At 33.0% G+C, this 17,355-nt stretch overlaps 1 protein-coding gene across 5 annotated transcripts in view; it reads left to right on the plus strand.

The window, feature by feature from the left end:
• KCNMA1 (potassium calcium-activated channel subfamily M alpha 1) overlaps window positions 1–17,355 on the plus strand; it is a 431,920-nt gene that overhangs the window by 264,814 nt on the left and 149,751 nt on the right. For all 5 annotated transcript variants that reach the window (XM_042863223.1, XM_042863224.1, XM_042863220.1 and 2 more), the window contains 2 exons: window positions 829–940; window positions 16,737–16,812. In XM_042863223.1, the coding sequence (XP_042719157.1) occupies window positions 829–940; window positions 16,737–16,812 (188 nt within the window). The remainder of the gene's footprint in view (window positions 1–828; window positions 941–16,736; window positions 16,813–17,355) is intronic.

The following is a 17,355-nucleotide window of genomic DNA, read 5'->3' on the forward strand; positions in this document are numbered from 1 at the left end:
AAAATAAAATAAAATAAAATAAAATAAAATAAAATAAAATAAAATAAAATAAAATATGTTAGTCTAAGATTCAAGTCTTGCATGAGTAAAACCAGTTCACTAAATATCTTCATAATTTATTAAACTTTTATATTTATTTATAACTATTTAATATTTTCAAAAAACAAATTTAGCCATATTTTGAATATGAACAGTTGTTTAATCCCGCTAAACACCAGATAAAAATGGTCTTTGATGATCACAAAGATGTATTTGAAATCTAAGTTTCCCAGTTTCCCAATGCTGATTTCATAATCATTAGAGAGAAAGGGTGTCTTCCAGAGTACAATGCAGAGAACTGAAGTCCTGCTGCAGTTCTAAATTATTGCTTGAAGGATTCATCATACTGATTAACTCTAGATAGGATGATAGTGGGATCTTGGTAATAAAATACCTTGTATTTAGAAACAGCAAATAAAAACAACAGCAACATGATGACACCACTACTAATATGTTTGGAGTGCTGCAGTAAAGGTGATATACTTTGGAATATTTTATATTTATCTTTACTTTTCTAATATTACTGATATGTTATTAATAAATGTGAAGGATGCAGTTTTTACCATAGATCTTACAACTTACTACATAAATATTCTGCTTCTTTAGATAGAATTTTCACAGAATTCTTACCAGTGATACCGACTATTTTGTCTGGAGCTAGTTATTAAATTACCTTTGAAGTTTAATATTTTATAATGGAAAGTATTGCATGCAAGTACACACCACAAATCTAACTTGATTCTTTTTTTTTTTTTTTTTTTTTTTTCTTTTTTCTTTTTTTTTCCCCAGTTCATAGCAGCCAATGACAAGCTATGGTTTTGGCTGGAAGTTAACTCAGTAGTAGATTTCTTCACGGTCCCTCCAGTGTTTGTTTCAGTATATTTAAACAGAAGTTGGCTCGGTAAGTAATAGAGTTTCTCTTTTTAATAACTATAATAAAAATACCTAAACTTGGCATATTTTGGTAATGCTTTCACCTTATGAAGTGATTCTACCATTTCAGTAGACAGGTGAGTTATGTCAGAAAAAAGCACTAAGTCAATCAAGAAAAATGACCCAGCCAAATGAGTGGAATTAAATTCAGCTTGTGAGTAGTCATGAGTGGTGTTCCCCATGGAGGTCAGTATTGGGACCAGTCCTTTTTGATGATTTGATCAGGAGGATTGGTTGAACCCTCAGTAACTTTGCAGATGACACCAAGTTGGGAGGAAGTATTGATCTAATTGAGGGTCAGAAGATACTACAGAGAGATCTGGATATGCTGGATCAATGGGCTGTGGTAAATGGGATGAAGTTCAGCAAGACCAAGTGCCTAGTCCTGCACTATGGTCACTACAACTCCATACAATGCCACAGGCTTGTGGCAGAGTGGCTGGACAGCTGGGCAGAAGAAAAGGATCTGGGGATGTTAATTGATAGCCACCTGAACGTGAGCCAGCACTGTGCCCAGCTGGCAAAGAAGGCCAGTGGCATCCTGGCTTGTATTATGAACAGTTTAGCCAGAAAGAGCAGGAAAGTGATCATCCCTCTGTATTTGGCACTGGTGATGCTGCACCTTGAGTACTGTATTCAGTTTTGGGCCCCTTACTTCAAGAAAGACACTGTGGCCCTGGAGCATGTCCAGAGAAGAGCACTGAAGCTTTGAGGGGACTGGAGCACAAGTCTTATGAGGAGCAGCTGAGGGAAGTGGAATTGGTTAGTGTGGAGAAGAAGAGGCTCAGGGTAGGCCTTACTGCTCTCTACAATACTCTGAAAGGTGAATATACCAAGGTGGAGTTCAGCCTCTTTTCCCAGCAATAGGATGAGAGGGAATGGCTTCAAGTTGCACCAAAGGAGGTGAAGGTTGATTGTTAGGAAAAAACTTCCTCTCCTAAACAGTGGCCAAGTATTGGAACAGGCTGCTCAGGGAAGTGATGAACTCAGCACACATGGAGGCATTCAAGAAACATGTCTATGTAGCACTTAGGGACATGATTTAATGGGCATGGTGGTGATGGTTTGATGGTTGAACTTAGAGATCCTTTCCAATCTTGGTGGTTCTACGATTCTGTGAATATAATTTCCTCCCATAGGTATTGGTAAGATCCATCTAGAGAATACAGTTTAATATGTGTCTGTTGTTACAAAATGGGGAATATAGTATAATTATTACTTGAACAGATTATTCTAGCCATTTATTCACTGAAATCTACTGTCATGAGTCATCAGCAATGAAATCAAGAGGTTTCCTTCACTTTTTGTGCCAATAAAGAAAAATTTTAAAGCCATTGGAGCAATATGTTTGGGAGATTTGGATAGATGTTACTGGTCTCAAACCTTGGGTAGGAAAGACTGCTAGGAGTGCACTGGAAAAAGATATGGCACACAAAAAAGATCACAAAATGAAACAAAGTAGATTAAAAAAAACCTAAAAATGGTCATGTACTATGGTATACTAAGTTTCTTGTACCAGTGGCATATTTTTATCTAGTTACGTAAAATGAGGATCAAAATTTGGGAACTTTTGTTTGGAGAAAACTTTCCAAAATGTTATGCTTTTTAAGTGCTATATTTTTAGATAACAAATGAAACCTCACCATTTGTCTATCAATTTCTATAGAAACATTACTGCTTGTTGTCACTGAAAACTGAAAGCAGTAAAACTTGTAGTGAAACAGAGAATTTTAAATAAAATTATGATATTCTCAATTTCAGAAATACAAATATGCAGAAATTATCAATAATTCAGTGCTGTATGAAAAGAGACTAATAGATTGCATAACCATGTTCAGGTTCATTATATACATTAGCGGTTATTAATAAACCAAAGAAGAATGCAGCAAAGCAGCCAAAAAAGATGATTACAGATCCTCATATCGTTAAAGTCTTAATTGCATTCTACCATATTTATTAAATGAAAATTTTGAAGTAGAAAATGTCATAAAGTTCCATACTTTTTATAGAAAATAAAATTGAAAAGAAAGTATGTCAATAACAAATGAACTAATCCGTAGAAGAAAATTCACATTTCACTAGCAGTTTTCCCAGATTCGAAAATCCCAGAATCTTATGTAATGTGATTTAGTAGGATGTGTTTTCATACTTGAATCTCATGTAACATAGATTCCCACAGCTTTCAGATTTAAGTCATTGGAGATGAAGGTGAACTGAGAGGAAAAACTAGCATCCATAGAAAATGAATATGAAATGAGCGAAAATGCAAAAAAAAAAAAACACTAGAAAATTATGCAAAAAGATCATTAGTTGGAATTAATATACTTTATGAAAGTGACTGTGTAAATGACTCGCTCTTGGTGACACAGCAATCTAACAGAACCAACAAGAATAATGAGAGTGCCTTCATGTTTATCAGTTTTCCCTGTATACTTTGTATATGATCCATGTCATTTTGCAGGCGAAGTAAATGTTGTAATTATATTTATTTATTGTATTAAAAGGATTTCCTCTTCTCGTAATTGCACCAATTTCACCTTTTCTGGATTTCTTCTTTATAGTCCCACTTGTTTTCTGACTGAATCCTTTTTTAGAGGTATTTATCACCTGCCGAAACACAGATTTGTTTAATTTTTTATTATGTAGCTGGCTTATGAGCAACATATTTATGAGGTTTGAGCATTTACACTTGCTTCTTTTATGTTTATTCCAGAGGAGCTTTCACTTTGGGAAAATCATTCTCAATGAAATAATTTACTTATTCAAAAATGTGAATTATTGGGGTCTGTGATTTAGACCAGCAAAATGTCATTTGGAATTGTTGTGGTGAAAGAGTTTTTAAGCAAATACACAGAAGTGTATTAATGAAGAGTATTCCTTCATAGTTTTGAAAGAGAATTTACTTTCCTGAAGGAGCTGAAATGCTTGCGACATGTTTATAGGTAACAGTGGAAAGGCAGAAGTGTGGGTGGAGGGCTAGGGAGAATGTTTTCACTGTATTAGTTTCAGGTCAAGTACCTACTTTTCTTTTTTTTTTTTTTTAGAAAAAAATTAAAAATTTAAAAATTTAAATCTAAGTAGTTCAGTGGTATATATTACTTCAGTAGTCAGTGGTGTTAAATTGCTTATGCTAATACTTAAAACTCTACAGTTAAAAACATAACTGTTTTCTAATGAAGTCCATTTGCATCTATATCCCTTTGATGTTTTTTCAGCACCGTTTTGCAAAAAGTAACATTTGAGCAAATACTTATATGTAAAATAAATACTTCTTGTGCAGAACTGTAGGAAAAACTTGATAATACAGACAAAAGAACAATTATCCACTGTGATTGCAGACTTCTGTGTAGTGGGGAGAATCTTTCCAAGGGAAGAACAATAACAACAAAGAATGGTGTTTATGGCTCCAGAGTTTACATGTTGTTTTGATAATTAATTTTAGCCAAATGCTTTCTATTAGTTGCTGAATGTGCTGTAAATACAGCACATATAACTTCTGTAAATGAAGTTAGGCTAAAAGTGCCATTGGAGGAAAAAAGATTTGCAATGGCAGAAGTGAGGTTCTGGCGAAACTCATTTTTTAACACAAATTCATTATGATCTGAGAATCACAGCTAAACTTTAGGTGATCAGACCTTTGTTTCTTAGGTAGCTTGCAATCTACTAAGCTGGAGATGCCTGCAATGTGTGAATATTTTCTAGCCTTACTTAGTAATGATATACGAACACTGTACCCTCTACTTAAAATTGTTACTCTATCTTCTGTGAGAGCAAACCTTTACTTTAAATAACTGAAAAATTGCCTTGACAGAGTGATGTTCATAGGGGAAGATTAAATGTGTAAAATACCACCTTAGATTCATGTTTACAAGGACATGTGAACAAAGACCAATCAACCTTAGGAACTACAGTGACTTAAATAAAACCTAACTAATTATAAGGATTTTATATTCTTTCATATTAACATTGAATCACAGTTGATCAGTTTACTTTTCCTCTTTATTCTACTGTACAACATTTTAATTCTTAGAAACTATTTGATTGCTAATAGATTCATCTGACGTCTCCTCGGCGGTCTTGGCTGCTGCTGAAGTTGTGCTATTTTTTTAGAAAGTAACTTGAGATTTACAGTGGGGGGAAAGAAGGCAGACAGTGTGTGCAAATGCAGACATATCTGCAGCATAGATGAATAGTGAATCTCTCTATGTGGTGGAAAGCATATTTATTCAAACGAGGGCTTTCTTTTTTCCAATCTTTCTTGAAATCCTGTTCAGGTTCTGTTACAGACTTCCCAAGTCATTTTGGATCTGACTTGTTGTTTCAGTATCATTTCTTGGACTTAGAAAATTGTTTCCAATGTCTCTGGTAGAGAGAACTATTTATGTCAGTCAGAAAATGAAATTAGTTTCTCCTTGTGGTTAATGAAAATAGATGCGTAACTTTAGAGAAAAATTGATAGTTTAAGCTGATGTTGCAAATGCCTTCTGGCCATTCAGCAAGTGTGCTTCAAGTTGAAACTGAAAATCTCTGTGAGAAAAAGTGACATGGAAAACATTTGTTTCAGTACCTTTTTTTTTTTTTTTTTTTTTTTTTTAACGTATGCTCTACAGAGCAACTCTGCCTAAACGTCTGTACAAATTTGCTGAACGCGTTACGCCTTTTGGAAAATGGTATGCAACAGAGTACCTTAATGACACAAAGTTCTTTAATAACCGAGTTGTGGGGATGCCTGTGAGGCAGGAGCTCCAAAACCTTATAAGCATCTGCTGTATCTTGATACATCCACAGCCCTCTGAAATACGCTCTTCTTAGCACCCTTAATTTAGTCAATTTTCAGTGTGTTTATACATTAAGTATTATGTATTTCTGCCATCTAGTGGGAAATACTATAAATACACATCCAAATATGCCTTTAATATGCCAGTTTTTTTCTCTTTTACAAAACTGGTGTACTTTTTACAGCTTTAAAACACGTTATGTAATTTTACTTACATTATATTTTGTGTACATTGGAAGAACAATTTTGTTCAGTTTCTAAGGGAAATAGTGTTTTTCATACATATGCATTAGTTTCATTTGCAGTAACATTTCTTCATTCACTTCAGGTGACTTCAAGCAGGTAGAAGAATTTTTTAAAGATATCACTCTTAATAGTCTATGATGTGCTATGTCTTCTGATAATAGTATGTCACTGAAAAGACTGTATCACATGTATAATATTGAATACAATTTTCTCTCCTTTTAATCAAACCATTTTTCCTTATTATTCTTCAGTATCATCTATTAATTTTATCAATGTGGATTTTGTTTTCCCTCCAGAATATTAATAGAAATATTAACTTAAGGTCAAGAACCCTTCCCTGACAAGGTTACCATGGACAGCATGCTATTTAAAGGCATAACAGTTCTTTTTTTGCTTAATGCCATTGCAATGCTGCATTAACTCCATCAGTATGTACATCTTTATTGTTCAAATGTAAATTCTAATGGCAATGGGATGTTTTTTGCATACATAAATACAATTCTTTATTTTGAACTCCTAAGTATTTTGCTGTAGTATTCCTTGCTCTGTCTGTGATTTGGTTAACTATGGTCTGTGGTTACTTTTAAACATATGATAATAATATTAACTTTCTTATATATTTTTGGAACTTCAACTGACTGTACCAGACTTACTGAAAACCAACGTTAAGTGGACTGCAGAGCAAGTTTTTAAAATTACTAAATACAAGGTACCCAGATATGATGACTTAGAAATGTCTCACTTAGTCCTTTTAGGAAGGCAGTTATGCCATAATTACATGATTGGCTTTTTCTCAAAACATGTATTAGATTTCAGCCTTATTTGCCTTATTACTAAAATGTCTGCCAGGCCCAAGGTAGTAGAATGCTGCAATAAAATGTCATTTATTTGCAATATGCAGTAAAGTCTTCAGCTCCATTAGTTAACGTCAATCAAAAACACTTTCTTTTTGGAAATTTAGTACTTTAAGATACAAAATATATGTTAATATTTTATTACTACTTAGAAATTGTGTTAATTATTATTCATGAACAGTAAATGTACTCGCTAATAAGAATTTTTATTTAAGCAGCCTAAGTTTGTTATTCATAATCAATTTAAAATATCTGCTAAGATGGAGTCCTGTAGGCAGTCCTTTACTTGAATCAAACAGTTTGAAGTTGTAATGTTTAGAACTTTCAAAGATTTATCAGTACTCTTCAGCCTATTTCTTTTAGATTGACATTCTTTTAGTGTAAACCAAACTATTTTTTTCCATGTGTATTATACAAAAAAAAAAAAATTATATTATTGTACCTTAATTGCAGCTTAATTTTCAGTAGAACATACTCACCATAAAGGAAAGAGAGATGTTCTATTTCTGTTCATAGTATTAGTAGACATTTAGGTCCTATCTGAGTGTGGAATACTGAATTAACTTTATTCCATATTCCATATGGATTGCTAGAAAGTCTCTACCAGCAAAACTAATGATGTTCAGAAGGCATTTGCTTGCTCTTTCTGTGTGTATGCTTTGGCATCTTTTTGCTTTTTTTTTTTTTCCTCCAGTCTGGAGTTTTTTTTTTCAATTTGAAACAGCATTAAAAGAGACACTACTAAACTTTGGAAAATGTTTCTTTGGTTCCAGCATTTAGTATATAATTCTTTTTGAATAAATCAGTAGAGTGTATTTACGAATGTTATTATAAGCTTGTGCTAGTTAGGAAACATTTTGCTCTAAATCTAGCTACCAATTCTACTTTCTGGGTTGATATTTGTAAAGGAATATGAGGTCAATGAATCTGAGTTTTCTTGGTATTTTAGGTTAAAATATCTAAGCTTATCATGTCTTTGAAATTGCACAGACATTTGCCAGGAATAAACTTTCTTATGAAATCTCACTAGCTGCTAATTCAGGCCAGAAGCAGAGATACTGCATTCAACTTCATCAGCAGTTTTGTTTGTAAAGTAAAAAATATAGCAGATGGCAAGGAAATATAAAAAACAGAATAATGCCTTAATTAATTTAAAAACATAAACACGCACAGAAACACAGCATTTTGGTTTGGGAAACTGTGTTTCTCTAGATCAAACTTTTTTTTTTTTTTTTTTTTTTTTCCCTAAACCCATTTTCTTTCTGTTAAATGTGATTTTTGCAGGGAAATTGACATTTTCTTTTTAATTCAGATCTTATTTAGAAGTTCACTTTTTAATTATGTTCTTAAATGATTAATTATGTAAATAATACAAAATGAAGGCAGCTTACTATTCTTATTAAAATTCATATAATGTATATACTATTTGTAAATTTTTAATACGTATGTATAATTAAAATGATTTTAGATGCTTGTTAATGCACACTTAATGTAATGCTTAATGATGGCTAAATATAGGGTTAGGACACTGCTCACTCAAGAAAACAATAGGTTTGTAGTGATTATTTGGCAGACAATATGTATGATGATGTGGCAGTCAGAACAGAATTTATACTCAAAATATATTGCAATCATAAATTCAAAATAAATAGGATAATTTGTAAAGTGGCTCCTACAATTTGTACTGTGGTTCTAGCTTTCATTTTCTATAGAGGTTCATAGTAACACTGAGATTGGTCTCTCGTGCCTGCCTTTACTTTCTTTCTTGCTATGGGCAAAACATCCACACTGCAGCATTGTAAAATGAACTGAAAAGCAGATACACCTAGGAAATAAAAATGATCCATGATAGGATCTTCTAGATTCTCTCATGTTCATGCTTACTATGGAAATACATCCTAATCACATAGGGAAGTACGTAGCAGTCAAGAGTATAGGGCAAATAATGCCCGTATTTGGAGGAAGGCTGTCTTCTGGAAAAACATCAGAGACACCTGCTTTTCTAGAAGCTGATTGTAATCTACTCTGACAGTGCATATCCTTTTCCACAATCTATTCTTAGTGTTGGTAGTTCTGTGGCAATATATTTGTAATTTACTCTAGCTTTTGATAATATATTATCCTATTACAGCAACCATTTTTTGAGCAGTAAAAATACCCTCAGAATTTGCATCTCAGCAGGCAGACCACAGGCAGATTTTCTGTCTGAAATTGATTTGAAGAGTCTTAAACACTATTCTCTTTGCTGGACTTATTCCAGAGGCAGCCTTAGTGCTGTATTGAATCTTCCAGTTCTCAGACTTTGTATTTAAATATGTTACAACACTGGATCTGTGAAGACTTCTAGTACTGGCATGAGGTGAAAATAGGGATACTAGTAAGTAATGCATGGACCTATGTGACAGCCATATTCCCACCAGACAGTGAAAGCAACTTAATCTTTGACTTCTATGGAATTTTATGCCTGAAGTCTTAATCTAATAGCTGGTATGAAATATTGTTTGTTGTTATTACAGTATGAATTTATTCCACCTTCAAGGAGTTATACAGTAAGACCATCATTCGTCATTTACAGGCATAGATATTTTACAAAGTGTGTGGCACAATCTGGTCAGAAAAGTAGAATTTTTTTTTTTCACACTTGTATCATAATTATATACAATTTTGTGGAGTATTATTTTTTCTAAATTAATTCGTTTGTATTTGCTTGCAAAGACAGGCAGAATTGCAAGTCTGCAAGCAACAGAGTGCTGCAGCATTACTCAGATTTTACATCTGGCTTTTGTCCTTCCTTTGCTTAGGGTTAGAAATTTAGATTTGCATTTTTTAATTGTGGATCAGATTTGTTTTAAAATTATTTCTATTTTCTATTATTTAATTCATTTTTTTGCGGTCTTTGATGTATTCAATAGTTTTATCAGTGCTCTGAAACAAAAAGGGAGAAAATCAATAAAAATCTGGATAACATCCTCTGTTCCAGGGAGCTGAAAGAGTTAAAAGAATACTGTCAGATTACTAAACCCAAAATGTAGGTTATGTAAACAAGAAGCTTGGCTTTTGCTAGTTATTAATGGAGCACTGATTTGCTTTAGAGGTGTGCTAGACTCAAAACACTTTTGAATTCTACACCCAAATGTTTGCTGTAAAACAAACAAACAAACAAAAAAAAGCCAACAACCAACCAAACAAAAAAACACCACAAAGTAAGATAATGATAGGTTTAAAATTCAAAACATAACAAGAATATAGTTATATTTAAAAGTGAAATACAAAAATGAAGAAAAATAATATGCCTTACATAATTAAAAAAAAAGTAGGATGTTCTTTCAGTTTGAGCAGTAGATGTGATTAGTAATAAGGAGAAATAATGCCTTGTTAAAATCCTTCCAGTTTGAAAGGAATAATTCAAATGCTCACAGATAGTTTATAAATATGTGTGTATGCATTTGTACAGTCAAAGAGCATAATTCCCAGTGAACTCCATGGAACTTCACTTCTGTGACCAGTGGGAATATGACCAGGGTGTTTGTAAGAACTTGGTGTAAATGCTACGATGTAAAAGAATCACAGAAATGGTTTACTTATTATTTACTCCCTGAATAATACTTGGCATTTTAAATTTGTGTGTACGTGCTCCCCATTTCTTTGTTTGGCCTTGTCACACTTCAATAACATTTCCAAAGTGCTTTGAGATCCTGTATATTTCCTATAAGCAGATGATACTGTCTATTTTTATATCTGCTTTGCACTGTACTCCAGATGGCATTGATATATTTTTAGAATATATATTTTTATGGCTTTTCTAGTGCAGAAAAAAAAATGTAATAGGGATGTTAGGCACGTTAAGCATATTTCTTGAAATGAAGTTAGCTTTTCAAGAAGGAGTATGTATGTTATTCTCTAAAGCCAGGACATTGACCAGGCAAGCACATCATGTCTTATGGAAAGTACCATCTCACATTTACATTTTATTTGAAACAGCTTTTTTTCTAATTGAGGTGGTAGCTGACTGAACAAAAATCCTGTTGTGAATATTCACAGAACAAGTCTGCTTGAGAGAACTAATGTGCTCTATTCTTTCCCTCTTGCTTGATGGCTAAAGATATATATATTTTTTCTTCCGTAATATAGCTGCCATTAGCTGGGATTAGATGAAGAATGGTTGTGTGTGTACAGGGGTTTATTTCATCTGGGATAAATCCTGTAAGAGTTGGCTGATTTGTGACCTCTGCCTTCTGCGTAATAACTTTCACCAGAAGACACACGTGTATATTGCCAAAGAAAAGAGTACACAGCAAATAATTCCCTTTATGATCTGCTATAGCTATATTCTTTATGAGAGTACCTGTTCATTTCAAGTGAACAGCATCACATTTGAGGGTTTTGAATTGATGGGTGTGGTTCTTTGGTGTATCTGAAAGAAGCTTATGTGGTAATATCCGGATAGAAGATGGCTTTTAAGCTCTAGTACATCACGGATCAGAGGAGCATCTGCCCTGCCTGCCTGTCTGTTCTCTGATTTGTTTCGCCTATCCACTTGGTGATATTCCTAGGGTGTTTTGTGAGGCTGAGTTCTATATTTGCATGAATTCTGTTTGTTTCATGCTAACAGAAGTGAGTTAGATTATATTGAATTATCTTTTGATAACAACATGTAAAGTTAAAATTTGTATATAATACAAATTTGCAAACTGTGCCCTGTTAAGTAAATCTGCTTCCAAAGAAAAATTCTATTAAAGTATTCTGAGCTTTCTCTGTGTTAATACTGAATGAGAAAAAAAAGAGATGTGTATGAATATCTTCGTTAGTGGATGCTGTGACTGAAGACTGGACCACAATACATCTTATGTGCAGAAGATAGATAGTAATGATTCCCAGCAAGATTTTAGTCTACCACAGCCCTTCTGGGGGCACGCGTACAGAAACTTACAAAAGTACCAGAAGACGTAAAAAGTCTCTTGGAGAACTATTCCAAAATGGATATCGTGTCAAAGCGGGACATAATATCCCTGAGAAGGAAGAACAGCATTCTTTTCGAAACTCCTTGGTGTCTTGTTACAGGGTCGGCTCATACTGGGGTAAGGTCCAACTCTAAACTTTTTCTTCAAAATGTAGTTTGTGATTCTGTCTCTAGTGCTAGCACAATTCTTTACTCAACAGACATTGTATTTATTTTTTCCATTCCTGGTATATGATTTCAGCTGCTGTATAGGAGAAATTCCTTCTGTGACTTGCATAATGTAATGTGCCTGTATATGCAGTGCCTTCTCAAAAGGGTTTGATATTCAAATAAAATGAAATAATTGTCTTTATTGAAGAATAGAAAGTAATTTTCTACAGTGATATAGAGTTGTTGTTTGTTTTGTTTTAGATGGCTATCATTTTAATAGGTGTAAATGTAAATTAAAAATATGCATTGGAGATATTTATTAACAATTATGATATGGCACTGCTTGAAAGGAATTAGTAGCAATCTATATAGATTCTTAACTTGATGCAGTGAAACCTGGTTCATATGTACACTTGCATAATAATAGCAAGGAAATATATGAAAATAATTTGGTTATGTTGCAGATTCTCTTACTTCTTCTTGTATTGTTCTTGGAGCTTTCATTCTGACACTCATCTACAGGGAGTGGAATCTCAGGTTGTTCTGCTGCACATTGTGAAGGCATTCAGAACAGAGCTGTTTTCATCCCCAAAATTACCCCTCTATTCTATATATCTCAGAAAATTTTCTGGTTTTCTTAGTACTGATTCTTGCTTTTTCAGTCTTCTGTAAACCATATGGTCTCAGTCAAATAGAGTAGCAGTGGCCATTGATAATTTTCATGAATAGTGAAATCAGTCATTGAAGATACAATTCTAGTGAATGGATGAATGGTTTGCAAAGAATGTAGTTGGTATGCAAAATCTCTGTGGTTTGAAGTCCTTGTGCCAGTACCTCTGAATATGCTACTCTCAGAATAAGCAATATATGAAAATAAGAAAGGTAATATGTATTTATTTGAAGACGTAATGTAATACTTGATGCTGTTTCACTAGATTGAATTCTTGTTGAATTAAGGAAAGATCCTAATTCCCATTTCTGTTTTCTGGAATCTCATAAAGAATAAATAATTGTTTAGTTGTCTTCATTTCCTCCTCTGGGAGTCTTGGTGATATTTTTGTTCTCTTTTATTTTTTTAATCTGTTGTTAATACAAACATTTAGTGTTTTCTGTTAGCTTAATTTAATCAAATGACTTACTGGTTGCCTCTTGCAAATTATCTGCTCTAGTAAGTATAAGCATTATGTAAATTAATTATAATTAAAAAAAAACCAAAACCTCCCCACTATTACTTCTTTTATTCCCAGTAGTCTCTTATGTGATTTAGAAAATCATCTGATAAAATAATACAAGTTACTACACACATTTTAAATCTTCAGTGTACTTTCAGAATTGTTCTTTAGTTGTCATAGCTGAAACATGTAGATGAACAAATATTTCCTCAGCTAGAAAATAATGCCGTGGTATACTTTGAGGCTCATTTGAATTATTTGTTATATGTACAACTGAAATTATTGGACTAGACTGAAATTATGGAATAAAATATTTTTTTATATTAAAAGTATCTGAATTGATAATCATAATAGTCTTTTCTGGCTTAGAAATCTATGAAATCTTCAACTTCATCTTAGAGCTCAGAAATTCCAGGTTGGAAACATACCTTGGTCTTGAATTTAGAAACTAAGATTAGCTCAGTGAAGAAGCATGTGTATTTTTTATCTGATTGGAGAGAATTTCTAAGTGAATTAAACCTTTTGATATATTTTTTTTCATTTTGTAATAGAGGATTATATTCTATTCCAGTTAGATCCCACAAGAATGTTCCAACATAAAACCTTTTGCCAAGGAAGAATTGAGGAGGCAAAATTGCAAATAATCCTTGAGTCTGGCTTTTAGCAGATTGGTCAGTTGACTTTAGAAGACAGGATCCCATTAAACATTCACAGTGCAAATTGACATAACTATATTACATAACAATCTATTTTATTTGAATTACTAATTGTATTCTTTAAATATAAGAGTATTAGTATCTCACACAGCTTTTGAAAATGAATAAATTTTTTTATTAGTGTTCTCATTATAGATTTTTGATTAGTATAGTTGATGTGTAAGAAAATGTCATAAATTTCTATTCCTGGTGAGTTGGTGAACATGAAAGAAATTCTTATTTTTAAATGAGTCAAATTTGATTTGGAACAGTGGGAGATCGTGACATGGGAAATTGTGTTAGTTATTTCATATGCTTTTTTTTCATAACCTAGCTATTCTTTATGGATCCATTGTTATTATTCTTGAGTAAGACTACCCAAAATCTTTTCTATTTAACTTTGCTTAATTTTCATGTGGATTCATGGTAAACTACCCACTGAATAATTTGGGCCATCTTTAATCCGACAACAGTTGCACTGCAGCAGGGTTATTGCTGTGAGGATTACTATGTCATCAGTTTATGTTATATACATGATTACACTCTTTGATATATTGTTAATTCCAGAACCAAAATGAAGTGTTTATTGGACTTTTCCTCTTAGGAATTGCTCAGTATATTCATCATCACCTTGCAAAGTGCAAGATGATATGAATAACATACATTCAGGGGTGATCTTATTTCATTTGAGCTTTGTGCTTACAGTTTGTTCCTAGGTGTTGCTTCTTGTAGTCTATTTTAATTTTCTATTTCAATTAATTTCGTTTAATTTTTCTAGAAAAAATAAAAAATAAAAATATATATTTATATCAACAAGTTTTCTGGAAAATATGATGAAGTAGTGTCATATAGGGTTCATGACAGCTTCTGAAGTTTTATATATCATTTACAGAATCCGGCTTTTCATAGGGTTTATGACTTGTGTCTTCATACTATGAATATGGGATGAGATTCTTATTAAATCATATATTCTTGTTGTAAACTCATTATCTACAAGACAGGAAGTACCAAAGATCATCTAAAATGGCACGGGTGCAAAAATCTAACAGATTTATTCAGTTATTGAAAAGGTTAGATAAATGGAAAGGATTTAGATTCTGTCATGATAAGGAAAATTTTTTATCTATGGTTTGAGTTTTTCGTGCTTGAACTATGCAGAACAGGCAATGCACTGAAGTTTCCTTAGTGAAAAAACAAAGCCCCAAAGTAGTGTCCTAGACAAGATGCAGAGGTTACAAGCTGATTCTGTACAAGCAAGTTCTATTTGTAGGTCACGGAAGCTGGACTTAAAGCCTCTGTAATTCTCTCTCTCCTTCTCTCTCTCTTTCTCTCTTTCTTATGCTTCTTTTTGAAACATTGCAATGGATATATCTTTAAATTCTCTTCAGTTGCAGTGCATTTGAAATGAGATATTTTTCTTCCGTGATATGTTTATTAAAAATTTGCTAGGGAGTGGACAATTTCAAAATGTACACAATTTTGAACGTTTCAGTTCTAGGAACTGCTAGAACTCTAGCGCTACTAGGACTACTCCTGCAAGCACAGCAGAAGCATGTGTCTTGTAGTTCGAGAAATTTGATATAAAATGATCACCTTCTACTTGCAAATGGATCTGAAATTTGGACTTATTAAGTATCATTTTATGGCTTTTTCTGCTGAGATCCCCAAATCCACTTTTCAAGTTGTGATTAATCTTAAGAGCTACACGCTTTCTATAAACTTTGTATATGTATGGTACACAAATAAGAGGATAGCTCTATTAAGGATAGCTGTGAGCCTTAACAGGAGTAAAAAATGTATTTAGCAACTTTTCTATAGTATTGTTAAAATAAAGCCTTGATTTAGCATACATCTGACCACATACAACTTGGCTTTTGAAGGAAACCTCTGAACTTCACTGGGATGAGAAAGGTTGTGCTGATGTTTAATTATTTTCCTTAAGTTTCTAGGGAGAAAAAATGTTTTATAACACACGAGATTGAATGACAAGAAGCTGCCTTGCAATACTCACAATAGCATATTATACAATTTTTTAAGTAACTCTTGGCTGCACTGTTTACTAAAAAAATATCCTGAAAGTGCTGTTTCAATGTTATAAGATGTGTGTTTGTACACTATGTACCCTTATTCATATGCCAGAGGTCTGTAGCCAATTTAGAATCAGAATAAGTCTCCTTTAATAATTTAAGCCCTTAATCTTTTACAGTATTTTCTTTTGCATACTCTCTCTCATTGGCTTTACAGTTGTCTAGGAATTGCTACTCAGGCAACCTGATTTCAACACAAAACTTCTATTTTTTTAATAGAAATAATTATATAGCAAATTTGAAACTTTTAGGAGAGAGTGTGTGGTCCTCTTGTTGTACTACTTGATTTTTTTTGAAATTACGGTGGAGATAGGGGCATTATTGCAATAAAAGATTTTACGTCATTAAGATTTGCCAATGTAATCAGGCATATCCACAGTCTAGTTTATCTGGGTTATCAGATCTTTTGCTTATAATCTCTTATTTTTCACTAAGCATCATGGGAGCTTGGAAAATTGAGAAGTTTCAGGTCTGTACGTGTCTTTGGCAGTCTGAAGAGAAGGTCATGTGTGTTAGAACAGCCAACAGAACCTCAAAGAGGCTTTTTTCCCTCTTAGCTTTCAGCCAATTAATCTCCTTCCATGGCTTCCCGGCTAAACTGAGTTTTTCCGGTAGAATACCTCAGCAGTTAAGGAATTAAGTTTAAAACTATTCCAAAAAGGACTGGTGAGGATCTTGAAACTGTTAAATATGGAGGAACACTTCAAAGGTATTTGACAGACTGTATGCTGCCTATGTTGTTTTCATGATCGCTGTCTTTGTAAATGAAGTGTTGCTAGAATTTGGATTATTCTTTACTAGAGTCTTTTTTTCTTTAATGCAGGTTTAAGATTTTTAAGAGCCCTTAGACTGATACAGTTTTCAGAAATATTGCAGTTTCTGAATATCCTTAAAACAAGGTAAGACATTTAATTATATTTTGAGTGGTTGTATTGATGGCGTAACTTAAATGGCTTCTGTTAGTGGTCCTAGTAATATATGATTTTTTTTTGTCTGAAAAAAGAATCAGCCAAAAAAATGAAGTTCAATATCTGTTCTTCAAAATTTTTACATAGCTGACCACTGATTTACCAGAGTAAACATTTTTGTTTCCGTGTTATCAGGAGAAGATTTTGCTTGGAATATCTGATTGAATATTGATAAATTCAGAGCAGAATGAATTGCATAGCTCTTCACTGATTAAATGTTACTTATTTCCACATTGTCAGTCTGTATTCCACTGCCTTACATAATGGAAATTAATTCAATTAATTCAGGAATACTGCTAAAAAGCATTTCAAAAAATAATTGTTGTGGCTCTACTTCAGTTCTTTTGAATTGAGCATCCTTCCTCACATAAAAAAATAATTATACACACAGCTATGTTTCTATTGTGTTCACTGCCATTAGCATTCCTTTCAAAGAATACTTTAAACTCCTCTGATTAACTTTGTTTTTCACAT

This window comes from Lagopus leucura, unplaced genomic scaffold (assembly GCF_019238085.1).
Source record: "Lagopus leucura isolate 7727_CA_CO unplaced genomic scaffold, USGS_WTPT01 Super-Scaffold_739, whole genome shotgun sequence".
Lineage (NCBI taxonomy): Eukaryota > Metazoa > Chordata > Aves > Galliformes > Phasianidae > Lagopus > Lagopus leucura.